Source organism: Cervus canadensis, chromosome 3 (genome assembly GCF_019320065.1).
Source record: "Cervus canadensis isolate Bull #8, Minnesota chromosome 3, ASM1932006v1, whole genome shotgun sequence".
Classification (NCBI taxonomy): Eukaryota; Metazoa; Chordata; class Mammalia; order Artiodactyla; family Cervidae; genus Cervus; species Cervus canadensis.
The window spans coordinates 23,438,301-23,462,399 of record NC_057388.1 but is presented as its reverse complement, the minus strand read 5'-3'; the positions used below and the strand labels follow the sequence as shown (position 1 = coordinate 23,462,399).

General features: G+C 41.4%; 1 protein-coding gene across 1 annotated transcript in view; it reads right to left on the bottom strand.

The window, feature by feature from the left end:
• Positions 1-1,581, bottom strand: part of TSPAN13 (tetraspanin 13) — a 34,583-nt gene extending 33,002 nt beyond the window's left edge. The window contains exon 1 of the mRNA XM_043462774.1: positions 1,301-1,581. Within this exon, the coding sequence (XP_043318709.1) occupies positions 1,301-1,363 (63 nt within the window). The 5' untranslated portion in view covers positions 1,364-1,581. The remainder of the gene's footprint in view (positions 1-1,300) is intronic.
• Between the last annotated feature and the right edge of the window lie 22,518 nt (positions 1,582-24,099).

The window sequence follows — 24,099 nt, the reverse complement described above, 5'->3', positions numbered from 1 at the left end:
GTTTGTGTCTTATTGTCAAAGCTTTGCAATCACGTTCACATACACAGGAACAATAATAGTCAAATGACCCAGCTCACTCTCCTATTGGTGACCACAAGGCAGCCTCCCCACTCTGAGGATGTAACCTAAACTTACACAGATGGCCTAGCTCTCAGCTAATGAAGAGGAGCTGGGTTTGTTTTCAGGGTGGGTGCTGCAAAAAACGCCAGGTGTATTTATAGAAGGGAGCACGACTATGATAGAGACATGACGACAGAAGTCTAAGTTTCTCTCGCCTGGTAAAGAAGCCTGCAGAAAGATCTGGATCCCACAGCCTGGTTTCCACTCCTGACTCTCCAACTACCAACTCTGTAAACTTATTAGTGTCCTTTCTGGTCTATCACCTTACGTATAAAATTTACACAAGGCCCTTTGCCTCGGATGATTGTCAGAAAAAGGAACGAAATCGGGTAGGTAACATCTGGGACGTGGGAGTTAACTCGATAAATGGCAACCTCCTCTCCCATCCTCCTGTTCAACCAGAATTGCCCCTCAAAAATTACAAAGATACAGGGTTAAAACTAAAAAGCCCAAGCTGGTTGGCAGGGAAAGAACAACTTGGGTGGAGGCTCGCTTATTTACCGGAGGCTTTCGCTTAAAATGGAGCTAGGATATTGGTAACGGGGCGGGGGATGGGGGGCGGGAAACACATGGAAAAAGCATCAGGTATGAGCAGAACTACCCCTCTTCCCCCCCCCCACCTCCCCCAAAGACATTCCTTTAAGGACGAAACAAACTTCGGAAGCTGCGGATATCCTGTGAACCTACTCGGTGGCCTCAATGAAAATCACAGGCACACGCAGAGCTGAACACGACGTACACCATCCATAAGCCGCCTTGTCACTTTCTGATCACGCTATTTTTGCAAAGCTGTCCTCAAATCCGAGGCTGCTCTCTCGCCTCCAAATTTACCCCCAGAGGGTTTTGGGAGCCAAGAGCGAGATGCGGAAGGGATAATGAGGGTGGCAAAGTGGAGAGGTCTGGTCAAATGACTGAAAAACAAGGCGGTGGATGAGGGGGCGGGGTAGAGCAATGGGGCAGGGACACGCGGCCACCGAGCCAGAAAGACGGCGGCTTCACAATGAAAGGAAGAGACTGCGACAGTCACCGGCTCCTGGTCCCCGGCGGAGACCGATGGCGAGGCCGGGGGCGCGCAGCAGAGCGTGGGAAGATGGGAAGAGGGGGCCGGATGAAGTGTCCACGAAGCACCCGAGCAGGTGCAAAGCCCCCAGGAGAAGAGAAACGGGCTCGGGATACTCACTGTGTAGAGTAGGTTGAGCGCGCACAGGCAGTTCTTGGAACACGCGAAGCCCCCGCAAACCATCTTGAAGCCTGTGGTTCCAACTGCAGGTAAAATCTGGCTCCAGGGGAGCCTCCCGACAGCCTCTTTGTCCTTGCCTTCAGGGCCTAGCCAAGGCGAGGCCGCAGCCGGGCTGCGGGTGTGGAGCCCAAGGCTTGGGCTGGGGCTGCAGTGCGCGGCGCGCCCGCGGCGGCTCCAACCCGCTCCGGAACCTGCGGCCGCAGCATTGGGAGCCTGAGCCCGAGCCCCGCCCAGGTCCCCCCCCTCGCCCCGCCCAGGTCCCCCCCCTCGCCTCGTCCCGCGCCCTGATTGGCCGCCGGCGGGGAACAAAGGTAGAAATATGCAAATAAATGCTCTCAGCTAGCTGGGGTCCAGGAGGTGAGGGGCGGGGCGGCCCCTGGGAGAGGGGGGCAGGGGCGGAGGCCGTGGGGGAGGGTGCGGGAGGCCAGAGTGTGACGGCGACTTCGCCGCGGTTCCTGGGGAGCAGGTGAGGAGAAGAGGGCGGGGCTCCGCGGAGATCCACGCTGGCAAGGAGGAAGATGACAGCACCTCCCGGTTCTTGGCCCCAGGGGGTGACGTGGCACCATTTTGAATGAGATTTTAAAATTAAGCACCTGGCCTTGTTTGAATGAAGGAAGAAAGGAAGGAATGAAGCAATGAATGAATAAATGTGAACGACTTCAACGAGAAAAATGAAGTGGGGAAAAAGAAAGGGAGGAAATAAAAGACTAAAAGGAAAGATGAAATATCTGCTTTTCTTAGAAAATAGATTAGATATATGACCCATAATTGTGACTCTTGTCAGGTTAGATGTATCCTAGAGGGATTTGCAAAAATGCTAATGAACTTTATGAATACATGTATAAAAAACAGAAAATCAAGAGGTGGGTTTTTTTTTGTTTTTGTTTTACTTCCAATCCTGCCTTTCAATAAGTTGGGGCGGGGGGGGGGGCAGTGCGGTTTCCTCCACAAATAACTGAAAAATTTTAAATGACAGTCTCCACTTCTGTCAATTCATTATCACTTTGAGCCTCTGCTATGGAAATGCATAATGGATCTTCAAATTCCTCGCATGTAACTTGGAATATTAACAGTATGTCAAACACTTTTTGCACAGTTTCTGGCACTGTAAGTAAGGACTCAATAAATGTCAGCTAGTATTAGTATATCTAACAGTTTTTGAATACCTACTACATTTCAGGCACTAAGGTAAGCAAATAAAGGTTTGGTTATTTCATGGTGCCTTCTACCAAAAAATGATCTTACAGAGAAATAATCAGATATTTATATGAAACCTAAGAGTTCATGCTGAGTAAATGATGTGATAGCAAATGATACTGTTTACATTAAATAAAAGTTGCTGATAAAAAGATAATTTGTCTTCTTGGAATTATCTGCTTCCTCTTCTAACCTCTCTTAACCTCCCCAGGCCTCACTTCACCAAGAAAGTCACATTAATTCTTTAGCCCTGGTATTATTCCATATTAACCTTTTGTATATACCCCAAAAGAGTTCCAGCTTTTTTAAAATTTTAATCTGGAAAATGACCCTCAAACCCAAGTAAAACTTGGTAGCTCAACTTTCCATTTTAGACGCTCATTTAAGAAAAAGAATTAGTGGGGAGATGTATTCTTCCTCTTCTCATTAGTGACAACATTGCTACCACTTGAACATCACTCAACCAACTTTGACAACTCTATGCTTTCTTCGTATTACTCTTTATTGTCTCTCTGTGGGTTCAATCTTTTTTTTTTTTTTGTAGGAATGTCCCCTTTCAATCAGGAGTCCAATAGGAAGGAGATGGCTCATTTCAATGACTGAGAAGAGTTTAATAAAGAGACTGTTTTGAAAAATATGGACAAGGTTAAAGGAAGCCAAAACAGGATGTTGAAACAGCTCAGAGCTAGCAAGAGCAAGCAGTCACAATTCCCCTTTAGTCTGAGGGGCAATCTAAGGGAGCAGTTACCGAAACCAGGCAAGAGCTGCAAGTGTAGGAGTGCTCTTAGAGCTGTGGCCTTTAAGAGAGAAAACAAAAGACTGCAAATTGGAAAAGAAAACAAGTGAACATGGTGGGATTTCTTAGAATTTGGGTGTAGAAATTTCAGATGATCTCATCCTAACAAGAATGAGCTAGAAAAGCTACAAAATAGTTTAAAAAAGAAAAAAGAAAAAGAAAACCTACCAGGAAACAAAGCAAATGAATAGATGAAAACAAACAACAACAACAAAAATAAACTCACAGATACAGAGGACTGATTGGTGATTATCAGAGAGGAATGGAGTGGGAAGGTGGGCAAAGAGGGTGACCAGTATTAATTGTATGATGATGGATGATAATTAGACTTTCAGTAAAGATCACTTTGTAGTGTATATGGTTGTAGAATTATAATGCTATACACCAGAAACATACATAATGTTATATACCAATTTTACCTCGATTAGAAAAAAAAATTCTCATAGAAATGAAGAACCAAAGACATTTAAAGGGAACGAAACCCAGGAAGTAATAAGACATTCTTAGGAAGGAAAAATCCCACAGTGCTTTGAGTCTTGAGTGTAAAGTCACTCAGTCATGTCCGACTCTCTGTGACCCTGTGGACGGTATAGCCACCAGGCTCCCCTGTCGGAGTGGGTCGCCCCTTCCTTCTCCAGGGAAACTTCCCAACCCAGGGATCGAACCTGGGTCTCCCACATTGCATGCAGACACTTTACCATCTGAGCCACCGTGGAAGCCACAGCTTTCACTCTTAGGGACTAGCTATTAGGGGCTTTCCTGGTGGCTCAGCCAGTAAAGAATCTGCCTGCAATCAGGAGACTGCCTGCAATGCAGGAAACACGGGTTCCATCCCTGCGTCAGGAAGATCCGCTGGAGAAGGAAGTGGCAACCCACTCCAGTATTCTTGCCTGGAGAATCCCGTGGACAGAGGAGCCTGGCAGGCTGCAGTCCATGGGATTGTAAGAATTGGACACAACTTAGCGACTAAACCACTACGGAAAGAAGACTGCCACACAGCCTGGATGGGAAGAGAGTTTGAGTGAGAATGGATACATGCACATGTATGGCGGAGTCCCTTCTCTGTTCACCTAAAACTATCACAACATTTATAATCAACTGTTGGTGTGTGTGTGCTCAGTCGTGTCCAACTCTTTGCAACCCTTTGGACTAGAGCCCACCAGGCTCCTCTCTCCATGGGATTTTTCAGGCATGAATACTGGAATGGGTTGCCATTTCCTCCTCCAGGGCATCTTCCCGAACCAAGGCTCAAACCTGCATCTCCGGTGTCTCCTGCATTGCAGGCAGACTCTTTGCCCACTGAGCCATCAGGGAAGTAAAATAAGAAGTTTTTTAAAGTTTGTAATAAGAAAGAAGAGTGCCATAGAAAGGGATAAAGAGAAACTAGCTGATTATTTTAAACCATCTTTTAATGTGCACCTGTGGACTAGTGTTATAGTCTATAATTCTAGGGTCCTAAGCCTCAGAGTGAGTGTACAAATATTTGCCAGCTCTAACCCATGGGCCTTCACTTAGTATAAGGATTGGAAGCTCTGTAGTCTGTGATCAGACAAAAGTGCTCCCTCCACAATATCTCAGGATAGACAAACATCCTTGAGTGTGACTGTGGCTAAAAGCTGAGAATAGGACAGGAAAAACAGAGTAATCTGGGTCCTTACCCAATCCAAAGCAGTGGCTGCCAAAGGCTAAGGAATTAGCCCAAGAGGAAAATCTCTTTACCATGGGCTGCAAGAGCCCTCCGGGACTGGGATAGAACAGCAGGAAAGGGAAAGAACTCACAAGGACATGAGTGAAATCCAAGGACATGACTGAAGAATGAAGAATGCTACACACACACACACAAAAGTAACAGCCAGGTTGTAAGCATGTCTCCTGAGGCTCAGAGTGCTGGTCACTGCACTGTAAAATACAAAGATATTTGTATGAGGGCTCCTTCGTATAGAAAGAAAACCTTGATTGTAACCTCAAAAATAATTGAAGCCAGTGCTGAAGTGAATCCAACTAAACCTGTAACAAGTCCTGACCTAGCTCAATGACGGTGTGCACGACTTAGGTATCCATAGTAGTACCCTGGCAGAATAAAGGATGTACTGTTTTCTGTTGGGAAATACTACTTGCTTCACTCTCGGTGTTCTTTTATATACACTACCTGACACAAAATAAAAATTATGAAAGATTGAATAATCAAAAAAAATTGACTATGGTCAAAAGAAGGAATGGAAGCAAAACCAAAGAAGATCCAGATGTTACAGTTATCAGACAGATCCTCAAAACTCAACCAGGACTGGATTAGATGTGCAAGAGGTTTATTGGGAGAAACATCTGTGAGGGTAAGTGGGAAAGTAACTATAGGCGGCTAGGAGAGTTAAGAGACATCGCTTTGTTGACAGATGACCATATAGTCAAAGCTATGGTTTTTCCAATAGTCATGTACAGATGTGAGAGTTAGACCATAAAGAAGGCTGAGCACTGAAGAATTGATGCTTTCGAACTGTGGTGTTGGAGAAGACTCTTGAGAGTCCCTTGGATAGCAAGGAGATCAAACCAGTCAATCCTAAAGAAAATCAACCCTGAATATTCATTGGAAGGACTGTTGCTGAGGCTGAAGCTCCAATACTTCGACCACCTGATGCAAAGAGGCAACTTTTTGAAAAAGACCTTGATCCTGGGAAAGATTGAGAGCAAGAGGAGAAGGGGGCAACAGTGGACAAGGTGGTTGGATGGCATCACTGACTCAATGGACATGAGTTTAAGCAAACTTGGTGAGATAGTGAGGGACAGGGAAGCCTGGCATGCTGCAGTCCATGGGGTCGCAAAGACTCAGACATGACTGAGCGGCTGAAGAACAACAGCAAAGGATAGTTAAGGGAATGCAAAATAGGTCTCACCTCTAAGGAGGAGAGAGGGAAGGAAGGATAAAGGAGAGGGAGGAAGGAAGAGGGAGGAACGATGGATGAAAGGGAGGGAAGAGGGAAGAAGAAAGGAAGAAAGGAAAGAAGGAAGGTCTTGGACTGCAGTGCAGTTTTTAAAAGCTTTGGCCAGGCCGGCAAGGAGTCTTCAAGCCAAAGCCAAACGTCAGAGACATCCAGCACACCCTCCTGTAATGGGCCTGCCTCAAGTACTGCCACAGTCACTGGTTGGAGACATTAGCACAAAGGCTCTGAAGGATTTCAGAGGATAGCCTGGGGGCCGGCTCAACTATGCTGCCCACAAGAGGAAGGGTGTTTTCTTGTAATAATTCTGACTATATTTTCCCCTTTTGTCTTAAAAATATTTCTCTGGTCACATCTTGCAATTTTTCAGTCTTCATCATTTTACCATGAAGGAATTCTCCAACTTCATCTGGGTAATCCTTTTTAGGTTTTAACAATCCATATTTTAAAACTCTTTCTTTGTGGCTTTGGTTTTTGTTGTTGCTGTTCGGTTGCTAAGTCCTGTCTGACTCTTTTTGCAATCCCATGGACTGTAGCCTGATTTCTGAGGCAAGAATATGGAGTGAGTTGCCATTTCCTCCTCCAGGGGATCTTCCCAATCCAGGGATCAAACTCGTGTCTCCTGTGTATCCTGCATTACAAGCAGAAAGGTTCTTTACTTGATGAGCCACAGGGATTTGGGTTTAGCTTGACACCACCTTTATTTTTTAAATTCTTGTGTTTTTTTTTTTTTTCTATCAGTTCAGTCAACATTTCTTTTTTTAATAATTCAACACCAAGACCTGATTTTGTTCAACAAATCCTAAGCAAAATTATTTATAAACTGTTGCACAGAAATTTTAACTCTTACCAAAAGTCTTCCTAAACTTCTCAGAAATATGAACATAAAATTGCTCATGCACAATTTATAGTCACATAAAACATCAGTAATACAGCAAATTTGATACTGCTTCAACTGCAGTGAAAGTGAAAATCACTCAGTCATGTCTGACTCTTTGTGACCCCGTGGACTATACAGTCCATGGAACTCTCCAGGCCAGAATACCAGAGTGGGTAGCCTACCCCTTCTCCAGGGGATCTTCCCAAGCCAGGAATCAAACTGCGGTCTCCTGCATTGCAGGTGGATTTTTTTACCAGCTGAGCTGTCAGGGAAGCCCTAAACTACAGTACACTTTGCTATACTATATCTCAACCCCAGGATATTTTCCTTAGTCAATGAAATATTAATATATAAATTAAGTGCCAATTTTTAAAATATCTGTCAGTGATTTTACTAGAATTGATCTAGTTAAATTATTTACAATGACAGCTTTTTTATTACAAAAATTTTTGTTCACTCTTTCTTTGATATTCTTGTGTCTCCAGGGGAAATAAAGGAAAGAACTGTAGAAACTTTCTTCTGGAATGATTTGCAGCTTGGATTGAATGAAGCTCAAGATAGGAGTTTCTTGGCCAAGAATGAGACAAAGGAGCTGATCAATAGCTGCCTGTCTCCTTCCAAGTCCATCTCTTGCTCTGTTTTCTCTATTATCCTTTTTGATGTTTAGCCAAACTTTAGCAATTAAATGCCATACATTCATCCTGCCTACAATAATATTCGGACTCCCTTCTGCTTCACAGAATGTTTCACAATTCATGCTAAAAGACCTTAAGTCATAATTCATTATCAGAAAATGTTTTTCTTCTAACTACAAATTAAATTTGAAGTTCGTTTTTTTTTTTTTTTTCTTGCTTTTACTTGCTTCTTTATTTTCCTGTCGATGTGATGCCAAGAGGATGAAAACATATGGCTATATATGATTATCTTGTCATATATAGCACCCCAAAGTCTCAACTCTAAATTTCTGGGACTATTTTGGGTGGCATATTCAGCCATTAATGGGCAAATCCAGCTTGATGGTCAGACAAATCCAGCTTGACTTCCGATCAGCTGACTTAAAAGAGGTGGGACAGTCAGCTTCAGGGATGGGATAATCTGCTTAACCTTTGCCTCTTTTGTCTCCACATCCTCCCTTCCAATTTTTCTTTATTCACTATGCTAAGAATGTGCCAGGAAGATAACAATTTAGAAGGAACTGATGACATTTATAATGTTCCATCACATCTAAGACAAAACTTTCTGGAAATCTACCCTATTTCAATTCTGAGGCCTGAATGTGTTTCATTTTGAGTAGTATAGATCATTATGTGTTCCATTAATATTTATTTAGTCCAATGGCTACTTAAGTAAATGTGTTATTTTTCATTTGAAAGCTAATAATACTGCCTTAATTAATACAAATACATCAGAATGAATAGGAAAAGGTGCAATTAAAGTGGTTAACCATTTTATAGCTTATTTAAATAAGCTATCATTGTGTTTGAGAAAAACAGAAGGAAACCCAGCATTTATAAAAGTAACTATTTTTGACTTGTAAAAAAATATATCTTTCTGACTTCTAAAAGTGAGATCAATACAGTTTAATGCAGCTTCTGGTACACTGGAAATCATCCAAGCTGGAAATATCTCAGGCATCCATCCATACTAGAAATGGGTGACTAAGTCATGGTATGCCCATTAGTGGAAACCAATCCCAAACCAGAAATGAAAAATATCCAGCTACCTCGACCATATGGATGCATCCTACCCAACATGGATTTGAGTAAGAGAAACCCAAATGCAAGAAGGCAGATTTTATCATTCCATTTATATAAAACTCAAAAACATAAATTTAATGACAATATTTAGAGATGATTGCATTTAGAGATGACTGGTAAAAATTACAAATAAAATTGAGGGACTGATGGCCATAAAGATCAGGTAGTCACGCATTTGGGAGGGTGTGTGTGGAAATAGTGATTGGAAAAAGGTGACAGGGGATTGCTGAGATGCTGACAGTGTTCCTGAATGATCACTTCATAACCTAACTATGAGAGTTGAGAGGGAGGAGAGAAATATTAATAACCTAAAGTAGCAGTAATCTCATACTTTATATTATGTAAACAATGTTATTCTGGGAAAAAATAGTAAAACCATCTGTGTATTTTTCAAGCTTATTTTCTCCCATCCAAGTACTAACCAGGCCCGACCCTGCTTAGCTTCCGAGATCAGACGAGATCGGGCGCGTTCAGAGTGGTATGGCCGTAGACTCAAGCTTATTTTCTTGCACAAATTTTTCTTTAAAATGGGAACTGTACATTAGAGAGTGTACTTCATAAGGTGACTTTTGTCATTTTTGTCATTTCAGGGGGGTTTGTATATTAGCTGTTATCACTGCCATAAAATGCCAATGGTGTCTTCATGATTTTTTTTTCTTTCATTTTCTTCATGATATTTTTGGCAATCTACCAGGTACAATTTAGGGCAAAGAGACAATTTTTAGAAATAAAAGCACGTCTCAGTTAAGTCATATCCTGTTTATAAGTTCAAGTACACTGGAACACATTGTTAAGAACTTTCCTAAAACAAAGGAACATGGTAAATTTTTGGAGACTTTAAACATCATTCAGAAAAAAATGTTTCTACTTTTTGGGCCACGCATCTTGCAGGGATCCTAGTTCCTTGACTAGGGATCGAACCTGGGCCACAGCACTAAAATCTCTGAGTCCTAACCACTGCACTGCCAGGGAATTCCTCAGAAAATATTTCTATTCTTCTCTCTCACTTTATTGAAATTGCCCAGTGTGTTGAATTCTAGTTTGGATTTTATTTCTTCTTAGAAGTTTGAAGTTCTTTCTTATTAAATTATTATAATTAAATTTTATCTTGCAGTGCTGTTAAAAAGTCCAAAGAAATTCTGATTCCTGATACTTCATTTATGACCCTTTGCATTTTTTTGTTCCTCTCTCTGAAAATTTGTAGATCTTCTCTTTGACCTCAGTGTTCTGAAATTGGAGGAACACTTTGAGAAAAAGATTATCAAAGTACAAAAAACAAAATTTGGTACAAAATGAAATTGTCTAAAATGGATAAAGAAAACACAATAAATTATACATTTTTAAAAATAAATGATCAGTTCTAAAACCTCACAAAATCCTAAAAAAAAAAATAGAACTTTTATTAATCTACTGTCTTATGTAACTATATATTTTCTATTTGGGGGCTATTTTTTAAATTTTATTTTTAATCAGTAAATAATTACTTTACAATATTGTGTTGGTTTCTGCCATATATAAGCATGAATTAACCATAGGTATACATATGTCCCCTCCCTCTTGAACCTCCTGCCATTGGCTGCTTACTTTTGATCTCTTTTTTTTTTTTTTGATCTTTTTTTTTAATGGTAAGTGTTTTGTAATATATTCCACAGAGAAAATAGAAAAGTTATTCAGTCTTTCTCTAACACAGTTAACTGAAATTTTAATTTTTATTATCAGTAATTTAGATTAACTTTTTTCTACTCTACAACTTATAGTCACAATTCATTAGTGGTAATACTATTTAAATTTGAAGAATGTCTGATACTCACTATCTATTTCTGTATAACATATTACCCCCTACATTTAGCAGCTTAAAAAAATAATCAGTTTAGTATATCTCATAATTTCCTAGGTCAAGAAGTTGAGCAGGACTTGGTTGGCTAATTCTTCTGTTCCACGTAATGTTGACAGGATTATTTGGTGATATTCAGGTGGCAAGCAGGCTGGTCTGGACAGTCTGTTTCCACGTGCTGGACTTCAGGTGAGATGCTCTCTCCCCATGTAGTCTGAGGGACTATTCGTGTAATATCTGTGTGCATTTACTACATGGTGACTTTGTGCTCTAAGAGATGGAGTGGAAGCTTACAGTCCTCTTACAGACAGGCCTCAGAGCTGCCACAGGAACTCTTCTTATACACTGGGCAAAGCAGTAACTTGCCAGGCCACATTCAAGAGGAGAGGAAACAGACCCAACCTCTTGATATGAGTCTAGAAAAGATTTTGTGGGGTGGTCTTTATTATACCACAGTGGTTCTAGTTCAGTTGTCTCTTGCTGTCTAACAAGCTGCCTCCCCCAAAATAGACTTAAAACAGTAACTCATTGTTATCTCTCATGGTTCTGTAGGTTTTCTGAACTCAGTTTGGCCTTTCTCACTTGAGGTCTCTCGTTCTGTTGCAATCAGATGGGGGCTTGAATTGACTGGATATAAAAGATGGCACCTCGCCAAATGTCTGGGGCCTCCGTTGGCATGGCTGAAATATGTGGGGGATGTAGGCCTCTCACATGACTAGCTTGAGCTTCCTCACAGCATGGCAATCTCACGGTAATTGGACTTTTTATGCAGTGTATTGCTTCCCTAGAGTACGTTTCAAGAGATCCAGGCAGAAGCTGCAAGATTTCTCAGGACTTACCTCAGAACTCACCTACATCATTTTTACCACGTTGGTCAAACCCAAGCAATACAGCCAACCCAGACGTAAGGGTTATACAAGGCCATGAATACCAGCAGGCATAGAGGATAGCTTTGACGTTAGCAGTCACACCGTAACAAATTTCTTACATAATATATGCTCTTCATTTCAAGGTATTTCATAACCTTAAATGCTCTTGAATCGACAACTCAAAAAGTTTGCATTGATAGCTATATATAGTGAAATATTTTACAAGTTTTATGCAATTCTATCAATATGAAAAAACATCCATTTTGATGAGATATGGTTGAGACAGAATCTTCCATTTACAATTTCACATGTCCAATGCTTGAAAGAATTTTTCACAGACTTCCTTCCGTCTCTGTAAATCACAACATTTCTCCCCCACGTTCCTCTTGTGCTGGGTTCCACAGGATAAATTCATAACACTTTTCGCTTCTGACACTGCATCTCTCTGTTTCATGGGGGAGATTAGCACAGTGGCAATGAGTTTTCCTGGAAGTCATTCCTAGTCCCTTGACTAGCTAAACCATATATGCAATACATATGAAATAGCTATATAGGGAAGTGACTGTGGGATACATAACTGTATCACACTAAACCCAAGTGAAACATGTCCCTAACTGAATTCAGTTACGTGGATGGCCTCCACAAAGCCACCTGATGTGAGGGAGAATATGACAGAGGCAGAGTTAGAATAGAAAGAGTCAGTTGATCAGGGTTAAAACATCTTACGTTTACGGATGTTACAGAAACATTGGACTGCGTGAGTACATTGCTAGAACCCCTCCACAAAGCCTTTGAAAGCCTTACTGATAGCCTTACTTTGCCCTCCCTGCCCTTTACCTCCAGCCTCCTCATCACCTGAGGACCACTTTCCTCTGATCTGCTGTTACAGCATCTGTCACATGCCTCCTTTGCTCAGATTTTGGCCTGCTTCAATCTACTGCCTACGCGGCAACAAGAGTCATCACTCTGAAACATAAATTCGACCTGCTTGTCATTCTAGCTTAGAATCCTCAGTGACTCTTTGGTGGTGGTGGTTTAGTCGCTCATTCATGTCCAACTCATTTGCAATGCCCTGGACTGTAGCCCACCAGGCTCCTCTGTCCATGGGATTTCCCAGGTTGCCATTTCCTTCTCCAGGGGATCTTCCTGACTTAGGGATCAAACCTGCGTCTCAGGCATTGTAGGCTGATTCTTTACTACTGATCCACCAGGGAAGCCTGATTCAATGGCTCTTTACCATTTTTCAGATTCCTTAATAAGGTTTACAAGGCTTTTCAAAGACTGGACTATACCTCTACCTTTCATCCTAATTATTCTCATTGGCCTTTCCAAAATTCTTTTTTTTTTTTTTTTTCCAAAATTCTTTAATCCAATTACACTGAACTATTTTTATTTCCTGGTATTCTTTTCACTCCGGGCCTTCCTAATTCCTAGGGTTAGGTACTATATTAGATATGGTAGATTACGCTACAATGAAAATTTGACCGTGAAATTTCATAATTCTAACAAAAGTGTATGCCTCATATATGCAAAATTGAAAGTCAAAACATCTATCTTTCATGCAGTGACCCAGTAACACAAGCAGCTTCTATCAAATCACATCAGGGTGACCACCTGTAGGGTACACTCCTGCTTTTAAAACAGTCATAAGGGGTCCAGACACCTTCTGCTTACAGTCCCTGGGCCAGAATAAATCAAACTGCTTGAATAACTGCTGATAACCACTAACCAGATAACATTACGCATAAGCTACTCCCATCACATCCTCTCTTTACCAATCCCATCATCATTTTTATCACTCCCTTTGCCCAAGTCTTTTTACTTACAGCTCTACACATCCTTAATACACTAATAACCTCCGTGAGGACTCCCCTGGTAGCTCAGGTGGTAATGAATCTGCCTGCAATGCAGGAGACCCGGGTTTGATCCCTGGGTTGGGAAGATCCCCTGGAGAAGGGAATGGCTACCCACTCCAGTATTCTTGCCTGGAGAATTCCATGGATGGAGGAGCCTTGTGGGCTAACAGTCCATGGGGTTGCAAAAAGTTGGACACGACTGAGCGACTGACACATACAAAACTTCTGTGAGAGCAAGAAGTGTGTTAGTATGGTTCAACATTTTGTTCTCTCCTAGCACCTAGAAAATTCTAGGCATTCAATGACTGTTTATAGAAAGACTAAACAAATATACTGACATTATCAAATGTTGACTACAAGACTCTTAGCCCCAACTTTCCATGATCCCCTGAAAAAATTATAAACTATAAGGCTTCTTCACTTTTTTTTTTTTTTTTTGATACTCCACTTAAATCATCATGGTTTCCTATGTTATTCACCCCATTTTAAAGATCACAGAGTTGTGGCTTAGATATCACAAGGGATTCAAAAACATTTCCTTTTTAAAGCAGGCCTGAGTTACTTAAACCTTGCACATTGTAAAGAAAGGCCAGTCTTCACAACTACCCTTAACCAGTTCCCAGAAGATGAGCTAAGCCATGGGATATTCGACCTGATAAGTGCTTTGCATGCCTGAGGCCCTAGGCCTTGTTGCTTTGGTGGTGAATGGCTGTTCTGCTCTGGCAGGGGCGGGGTGGGGCGGGGCGGACTCGGAGCTGTGGTCCATCACCCAGGGATAGAGCCCGACCTGCATGCATGTGTGCCCGCATGCTTGCTCAGTCATGTCCGTTGTGTTTGAGGGAGGGAACCTGAAACTTGTATCTGATTATTCCTGGACCTCTCCCCGTGCACCTTTTTCCCTTTGCTAACTTTAATCTGTGACCTTTCACTGTCATAACCTGTAACCACGCATTTAACAGCTTTTCATAGTACTGATAGTGACTCTTTGAGACAGGGTGGACTTGGGGGCCCCTGGCACAATATCTAACACACCATGCTTCCTGCCTTGCTGGGTTCTAACCTATATTCATTGTAAACTTAGATTTTCCGTTGGAAAATAAATGCTTTTTATAATTAACTTCTTTATGATAAAATTTGTCCATGCTATTTTCCTTCTCCTAGTTGGAGATGACTTTTGAGAGTCCCTTAGACTGCAAGGAGATCCAACCAGTCCATCCTAAAGGAAATCAGTCCTGAATATGTATTGGAAGGACTGATGCTGAAGCTGAAACTCCAATACTTTGGCCACCTGATGCAAGGAACTGACTCATTGTAAAAGACCCTGATGCTGGGAAAGATTGAAGGCAGGAGGGGAAGGGGACGACAGAGGATGAGATGATTAGATGGCATCACCGAATTGATGGACATGAGTTTGAGTAAGCTCTGGGAGTTGATGATGGACAGGGAAGCCTGGAGTGCTGCAGTCCATGGGGTGGCAGAGTCGGACATGACTAAGCGATTGAACTGACTAACTGATTGATGCTATTTTCCAGAGATACATAGTTTGAGATTAGAAGTTTGTTAGAAGAACTCACCAAATAGCACACAAGAGAGTTTTAAATCATTTCTGTGTCTTGGCAAGCATCAAGTAAATGTCCAGTTTTAACCAATTATCTTGAGGCAATATGCAATAAATTAGTTTTGTTGTGAAAAGAAAGACTGATTATTGCCTCTATTTTAGAAAATCATAGGAAATATGACTATTATATTTATTCAGAGAAGTGGTTTTGACACGTGGCATGATATAAATACCACTTACTTGGCAGTCTATAAATCTTGTTTAGCCATGGATTAGGCCTTGCATAAATCTGATCCTAGAGTTTACTCATCTACAACCTGCAATGATACCACTTTTCCAATACCCCATTTAATCAGAGTGAGGAGGAAAAGAGATAAAACGTATGAAAAAAATCTGGAAACATTAAAATGGTACATGAATGTAAAACATTATTGTTGTTGTTATTGTTCAGTCACTAAGTCCTGTCTGACTCTTTTGCAACCTCACTGACTGTAGCCCACCAGGCTCCTCTGTCCATGGGATTTTCCAGGCAAGAATATTGGAGTGGGTTGCCATTTCTTTCTTCAGGGGATCTTCCTGAGCCAGGGATCAAACCAGTGTCTCCTGAGCTGGCAGGCGGATTCTTCACCACTGAGCCACCGAGGATGTTCTCAAATTAATGGCAACAAGGAAGTGTCTTTAATGTAACTCGTTTGTGCTATCTTAGGAAACTGCTTTCAAGAGAACTCTTTCACTGGAGTTACTTGAATTCTTGACCATAAGACTCATACTTAAAAACTTAATACTTTTACGCATAAAGTAATGTGCACTTATGTTGTTAACCTCTAAGTCAAGTGGCAGAGTTGGGTAAGGAAAGGCATGTTTTATGTATTAATTTATAGCTCTAAAAGGGAGTAAGTTTGGACCGTAAAAAGAAGATGTTTCAGTAAGCCAGGAGTCAACCCTCATCAATATAAATACTACTTTATAAAAGCACTTAAACTTGTTTTTGTTCAGTCGCTCAGTTGTGTTGGACTCTTTGTGACCCCATGGACTGCAGTATGCCAGGCTTCCCTGTCCTTCACCATCTCCTAGAGCTTGCTCAACTTATGTCCATTAAGTCGGTGAGGCCATCCAACTATCTCATCCTGTGTCATCCCCTTCTCCTCCTGCCTTCAATCTTTCCCAGCATCAGGGTCTTTTCTAGTGAGTTGACTCTTCACATCAGGTGGCCAAAGTACTGGAACTTCAGTTTCAACATCAGTCCTTCCAATGAATATTCAGGATTCATTTCCTTTAGGGTTGACTGGCTTGATCTCCTTAAAGTCCAAAGGACTTCCAAGAGTCTTCTCCAACATCACAGCTCAAGAGCATCAATTCTTTGGCATTCAGCCTTCTTTATGGTCCAACTGTCACATCCATACATGACTACTGGAAAAACCAGAGCTTTCAGTATATACACCTTTAATAGTGCTCAAATAACACCAGGTATGATCCAATAACGTGACATAATAATTCGGTCAGGATAAGCTAGGTTATGATGTGGTCATGTTAACCCTGAAATCTCATGAATGAACACAACTGAAGTTTATTCCTTGTTTATGCTGTTTTATCAGAGATGGCAGAACCTTCTGCTCTGCATTGTCACCGGATTTGGGATGATGGAAGCTCAGGAAATCAACCCAGAATATTCATTAGAAGGACTGATGCTGAGGCTGAAGCTCCAACACTTTGACCCCTGATGCAAAGAGCCTACTCATTGGAAAAGACACTGATGCTGGGAAAGATTGAAGGCAGGAGGAGAAGGAGATAACAGTGGATGAGATGGTTGGATGGCTTCACCAATTCAATGGACATGAGTCTGAGGAAGCTCCAGGAGATGGTGAAGCACAGGGAAGCCTGGCAGTCCATGGGGTTGCAAAGACTACAATACGACTGAGCAACTAAACTGAAAATTGTATGTAACAGACAGGACTTGGTCTATTCTACACATTGTGGGTTGATACCTCTCCAGTATCCATTTACTCCAGTTACCTTCTTCCTTGCTTAAAGTATACACTCAATTTCCCAATAAACATACACTGCAGAGGAACAGATTCCCAGATTGCAGATTCTCACTCTGTCTGCAAGCCTGGTTCTGAGATGGTTTGCTGGCCTTCCTTGACCACAGGCTTTGCTTCAGGTGTAGACATATGAACTAAGGGGTTTAATTAACGAGACTCTCAGGAGTCTTGCTTGAAATATTGGGACAAAAGTAGCATTTCAGAGTAGGCAGCTGTAAAGCATGGCACATGCATGATAAGGGAACCAGTATGAGAATGATGATAACACAGAGAAGGCACAGCCAGTAGAATAAAAGAGAAATGAAACAAGAGTCACTGACTAGGCTTAGCCAATCACGAAGCCTCGTCCTTCCTCTAAACTTGCAGTGGAGCCAATGTATGTCTTCATAAGGCCATTGAGTCAGATATTTTCTTATGTGCAGCCAAAGATATTTTAACAGATTAAATATTTACATTCCAAAAACATCTGCACATCTATACAGTTAACAATAATTTCAATTATATTCAGTGCAGTGACCAGTGAAACGTCATTCAACCGTCTGGATAAAACCAAGTTTACATGAGATCACATGAGTCTGTGATCCTAAATGAGTTAAAACTGATAACTTGGCAGGAACACAGAAATGAGTCCCATTGTGTTGGTCACGGTTCTCCAGAGAAACAGAACCAGTAGGACAAAGAGTGAGAGAGACACAGAGAATTTATTTATAGGAACTGACTTAACACATTTATGGAGGTGAGAAGTCCCACAATTTGCTGCCTAAAAGCAGGAGAACCAAGAAAATAATTCAAGTCTGACAGCCTGAGAATCAGGGGAACCAATGATGTAAGTCTGGGTCCAAAGGCCCGAAAATCAGAGGGGGACCAGTGGTGTTAAGTCCAAGTCTGAATCTGAAGGGTAGAGAACCAGGAACACTGTTGTCCAAGGGCAGGAGAAGGATGTCTGAGCTTAAGCAGAGCGAGCAAACTCGACTTTCCTCTGCCTTTTTGCTTTCCACAGGCCCTCAAACGATTGGACGACACCCACCCATAGTGGTCAGGGTGACCTTCTTTACCTCCTCACAGGCCAGGAAATGGAGTTTTACCAGCTCTCTGGGCATCCCTTAGCCTAGACAAGTTGACGCATTAAATTAGCCATCACAGCCACTGAATAATCTCTCAAACTTGATCTGTTCAGACACCCTTTTCTCTTTTCAGGTTTTGACACTGCCTTCAGAATATTTCCTTCTTAGCTTTTCTTTTTCAAATTCCTCAAGTATCGTCACCCCATCTCCACTCCAGCAGTTTGTGTCTTATGCAGCAATATTTAAGACATCCATATATTACTTTTACAAATGACACCTAACAACTACCCATGTTTGGTACAAAAGGTTAATTGAACATTAAGTGAAATTTATCACTAGCAAACAAAAATTTCAGGAAGAAGGAGCTGAAATGAGCTGAACATGATCTTTGAAAATATGGCTACTACATCATGGTGCAAATCGTTGGGGAAACAGAATTAAAAATAAAATCTTCTCCCAATCCAAAAATCTCTCCAGAAAGACAGGATAAAAAGAAACACTTTTATTATTATTATTATTCCATAAGCATTAAATCACTCTAAGAGGCTGCAAGAACAGAGAGGAATCTTAACTTTTTACATAGCCTAGCAGATACAAGTCATCCTTTACATGTCCAAAAAAAATAGTAACCAGTCCTCAAGTAAGAGGATTTGACAGCATTGTTTGTTACATGTAGTTCATTCTAACTTTACCTGGTAATTATGTGGCCAGCTACATTAGCATTGGCTTGTTGGCTTTACAAAGAAGAAAAGCTAAATTCTTATTTTTTTATGATAGGAGGTAGTTTTGCAACTCAGAACCAAGCACTCACCTAAATAAGTCTACCACTGTCCCCCAGAAACTGGGAGAGAGGGGTGCTATCTTCCTTTATGTTCCTATTCAAAGAGACTGCTCCCAGTTTCTTGAAAGAAACATTCTCGGGTTACAAAGCTGACCAAATGCCAATCCAGTCCTCAAAAGAATTCAAAGCACTTCCAATTATAGCTTTTCTAAAGTAAATGTCAAAGGAAAAAAGAGAAGGAAATCTCTCATTTTCTACAGGGAGAATCAAGCCTCTCATTTCTCATTTTTACTTGTCCTTACATGATGCACATGTTTTGATTTTATTCTAGGTGTCCAAGACAATAAGATAAGTGAAAACTCATTCAGCAAATATATCTAAGAGTGCCTACTATGTGCCAGGCATGTGCTAGGTAGGTCTAAAACCCTTTGTCTTTATTCTAAAATAAAGAAGCTCTGCGCTCAACATCACTATTTATTAGGGAAATGCAAATCAAAACTACAATAACATAGAGGTAGGGGGATGGAGGGAGGCTCTAGAGGGAAGGGGTATGTATATTATTATGACTGATTTGTGTTGTTGTATGGCAGAAACCAACACAACATTGTAATTATCTTCCAATTAAAAAATAAATTAAAAAAAGAAAAAGAAAACTACCATAAGGTATTGTCTCAAACCAGTCAGAATGGTCATCATCAAAAAATACATAAAAAATAAACTGTGGAGAAGGTGTGGAGAAAAGGGAGCCCTCCAACAATGTTGGAGGGAATGTAAGCTGGTAGAGCCACAGTGGAGAACAGTATGCAGCTTCCCTAAAAAACTAAAAAGAGAGTAATCATATGACCCAGCAATCCCACTCCTATTCAAATTTCCAGAGAAGAGCATAATTCAAAAGGATGCATGCAGGGATTCCCCGGTGGCTTAGTGGTATAGAATCTGCCTGCCAATGCAGGAGACGCAGGTTCAATTCCTGATCTGGGAAGATCTTGCATGTTGCAGAGCAGCTAAGTCCATGAGCCACGTCTATTGAGCCTGTGCTCTAGAGCTCTGAGCCCACGTGCTGCAGCTACTGAAGCCCAAGCACCCTAAGCCCGTGCTCCTCAATGACAAACCTGCATGCTGCAACTAGAGAAGGGCCCGTGCAGCAATGAAGACCCAACACCATCAAAAATAAAAACTTAAAAAAACAAAAAGGGGGTGCATGCACCCTGATGCTCATTGCAGCACTATCTACAATAGCCAGAACATGGAAGCAACCTAATTGTCCATTGACAGAGGAATGGATAAAGAAGTTGTGGTACATATATACAGTGGGATATTAGTCAGCCTAAAGAGAAATGAAGTAGTGCCGTGTGCAGACACATGGATGGACCTCGAGACTGTCAAACAGAGTGAAGTCAGAAAAAGAGGAACAAATACTGTGTAATATCATTTATATACAGCATCTAGAAAAATGGTAGAGACGAACTTATTTTCAAAGCAGAAATAGAGTCACAGATACAGAGAACAAACATGATTACCAAACAGGGGGGAAGAAGGTGGGATGAAATGGGAAACTGAGACTGATACATATACACGACTATGTATAAAATAAATAGCTCTTGAGGACCTACTACATGCCATCGGGAACTCTACTCAGCACTTTGTGGTGACCTAAACGGGAAGGAAATCTAAAAAGAAGAGTGGATAGATGCATTGTTTGCTCATGCAAGTGCTTAGTCGTGTCCAACTCTTTTCTACCCTTTGGACTATAGCCTGCCAGATTCCTTTGTCTACGGAATTTCCCAGGCAAAAGTACTGGAGTGAACTGCCATTTCCTTCTGAAGAGGATCTTCCCAGCCCAGGTATCAAACCTGAGTCTCCTGTGTCTCCTGCATTGCAGGCAGATTCTGAACCCACTGAGCCATTGGGGAAACTCCAGGTATATGTGAAACTGTTTCACTTTGTTGTATAGCAAGAAACTAATATAATATTGCAAAGCAAGTATATTGCAATAAAAATTAATTTTAAAAAAAAGTTCTGAAAATAAAGCTTTTTGTTGTTGTTTTTCCTTTTAATCAGTCTGGGACTGGGATTCCTTTAGTAGCAAAATTTGACCTAAAATGCCATGAGACTCTGTATAAACTTCATTTACTCCACTTGCTGTAAATAAATTTTTAATACATTTTACTGAGAATTATTAACGTGTTTCAATAATGGACAATATTCCAGCCCCTGCTTAATTAGCTTCAGTTATTGTTTTACCTTGATTTTTGAAGTAGGAAAAAACATCAAAATGTAAGGCAATGGGAAGAGAGAGATTAGCTATATATGTGTGTATGTGTGTGTGTATATATGTAAGTTGCAATTATTTTCTTTGATTCTACATTATAGCCAATTAATGGAGGTCAGAGGTCAAAGAAGTAGAAAGAGAAAGCAGACAAACTGAAGGAAAGGGAAAATGCAAGCATCATAAATACGTACGAGGGGAAGGATTATGTTTGTTTTACTTTTCTGTTAAATATCCAGAATTCAGCGCAGAGCCTAATACAAAGTGGAAGCTCAAAATTATTTGCTTCATGAGAGGTACAAGAGAAAGGACAGCTGGAGGAGCACAGACAAGAGAGAAAAACAGACAATTATATAACAAGCACCAAGGGAAAGGAGACAAACAGCGTACTCCAAACTTGTAAAGGGCTAGGGAAGAAAGCGGGGGTGGGGGACAGAGAGAAAGAGATGAGAAAGAGAGGACTGAGAGAGAGAAGAGAGACAGGAAGGAAAGAGAGAGAGAGAAAAGGGAGGACTGGGGGACAGGAAGGAAAGAGAGAGGAGGAGCTCTGAACTCTTAGCCTGGTGACAGCCAGCTCTTTGGTGCAGAGGCTTCAGAGTTCTATTATCTTTGATCTTTGAAATGCTAATTCATGGATTAGAGACTTTCCAGCACGTGGTATTTAGACTAATTTCTAGAGGAAGCCTCTGAAAGGCCAGGCCACAGCAACTCCCCAGGTGGGAAATGATGCTTTTGGTTGCCCTGACAGTGACTAAAGAACCAGGGTGATGAGGGGAAGCCCTGCCAAGGTCTGAGGGCATCCATCTTTTCCTTAGAACGAGTAAAAGATACTCTGGCATCAGATATGTTTGCATTTGAAAAGAGATGTTACACGTACTGCAATAGCATTCTTCTTTCCCACAGGATCCCTTTAGTTTGGTAATATCGTTCAGGGTCATTCATTCGGTAAAGGTTAGGAACCTCTGACTATTATTCAGAAGATCCCTAATCTTTCAAGTTGTTCTTTTGATGGTGTCTTCCTTTTTTGATTTTTTTTTTTTTTCATTGTAAAATTCTGTTGTTCTTGTTGGAACCCAGGAGATTTCATCTAGCCAGTAAGAAAGAGTGAGATGGGGTACAGGGCCACAGAGACAAAAGGAACGGTCTGTGAGGAAGGGAAGGAAGCCCATTATCAGCTAAGTGATATTGGAATGTATTCTCCCTGAATCCGAGCCCCCCTGAAACCAAGTTCCTCTGCCAAGTGTATGATGAACCTCTCTATATAAAACTTTATTCCCTTTCTGGTCCCGCACTTGCTCCCCTCAGGATTGAGGAGTAACAAAGAAAAAGGGGGGTTGAAACCAAGTAGGACCCTGTGGGGCCCACGTGGGTACAAAAGTCTCTCCATGTTCCCCATTTCTTGTTTTTAGAAAACTGCTTTAGTGTCCTAGGCCTTCCCTGAGTTCCAAAGAGCAAACTCAAGCAGTTACTAATCAGGGAAGTGAGGGAATGCAGAAACAAAGGAAAAGCAGATAAACAAGAAAAATAATTATAATAATTTAGCTATAGACATCCCGAGTTCCTCCTCAAAGGATGTGCATGACAACCTGATACACATCTTTGAGTTCTGCAAGAACTAAGATGCCCCCACCCTCAACCCAGTCCAAGTGAAGAATGGTAAGTGTTGAGCTGAAGTTTGTAGACCCCAGACTGGTTGGGACCAGAAGGCTGCTTAAGATTCTTGAAACATCACCCTGTTACCCCACCACCAACCAATCAGAAGAAAGTCACACATCCGATAGCCCTCACTCCAAACACGGCCATTAAAATCCTTTCTTAGGGACTTCCCGGGTGGTTCAGTGGTTATGACTTCACTTTCCATTGTGGGAATGCAGGTTTCATCCCTGGTTGGGGAACTAAGATCCCACATGCCTCAGAGCCAAAAAACTGAAACGTAAAATGGAGGCAATGCTGTCACAAATTCAATAAGTCCCCCAAAATAGTCCACATCAGAAAGTCTTATAAATAAAATCAAATCCTTCCCTGAAAGTCATCAGGAAGTTCAAATCTTTGGAAGATGAGCTGCCCGTACTTCTTGGCACATTACAGATAAATCCTGAACTTTCTTCCCCAGTAAGCAGGCTTTGCTGCACAGAGGGCAAGTGGACCCAAGTTTGGTTCGGTAGCAATGTCAGCATGAAGATTCACAAGAACAAGCGAATATTTGGAGATAGGGCAAAAAGCAACAATTTAATTTTAGCTGTTTTCTCCTCATAGCCAGGAATTCATAGTCTTAGTTGCTCCTTGAAATCATCTGAAGAAGTTTTAAAAAATATGGATTTCTTGACCTCACATAGTTTGATGCAATGGCTTCAGAATGTGTCCTAAACATCTCATAGTAAACACACATACCCCTCACACACACACCCTTCCAGGTGATTTTAATAAAAATCCACAATTGAGCACCTCTGCCCTAGGGCAACAGTCCCCAACCTTTTTGACACCAGGGACCAGTTTCATGAAAGACAATCTTTCCATGGACTGGACAGGGTGGATGGTTTCAGGATTATTCAAGCACATAGCATTTATTGTGCACTTTATTCCTAGTATTACTACATTGGCTCCACCTCAACTCAGATCATTAGGCATTAGATCCCAGAAGTTGGGGATCCCTGCACCAGGGGACCTGATAATCTCCTATTGTATTGAATACTATGAATATCCACACAACCACTGTTCCATCTAACTTGTGCACTTGAAACACTGCAGGTGTTGTTTTACTTCAAAAAACTCTTGATTTTTACATCGATCTCCCCAAACCCAACTCCATTCTTCTTCCATATTCCCCCTCTCCTCCCAAGTGCCTTCCATCACCACTAGCTCCCGTCAAAAGCTTCTTGACACCTTCAGACACCTCATACCAT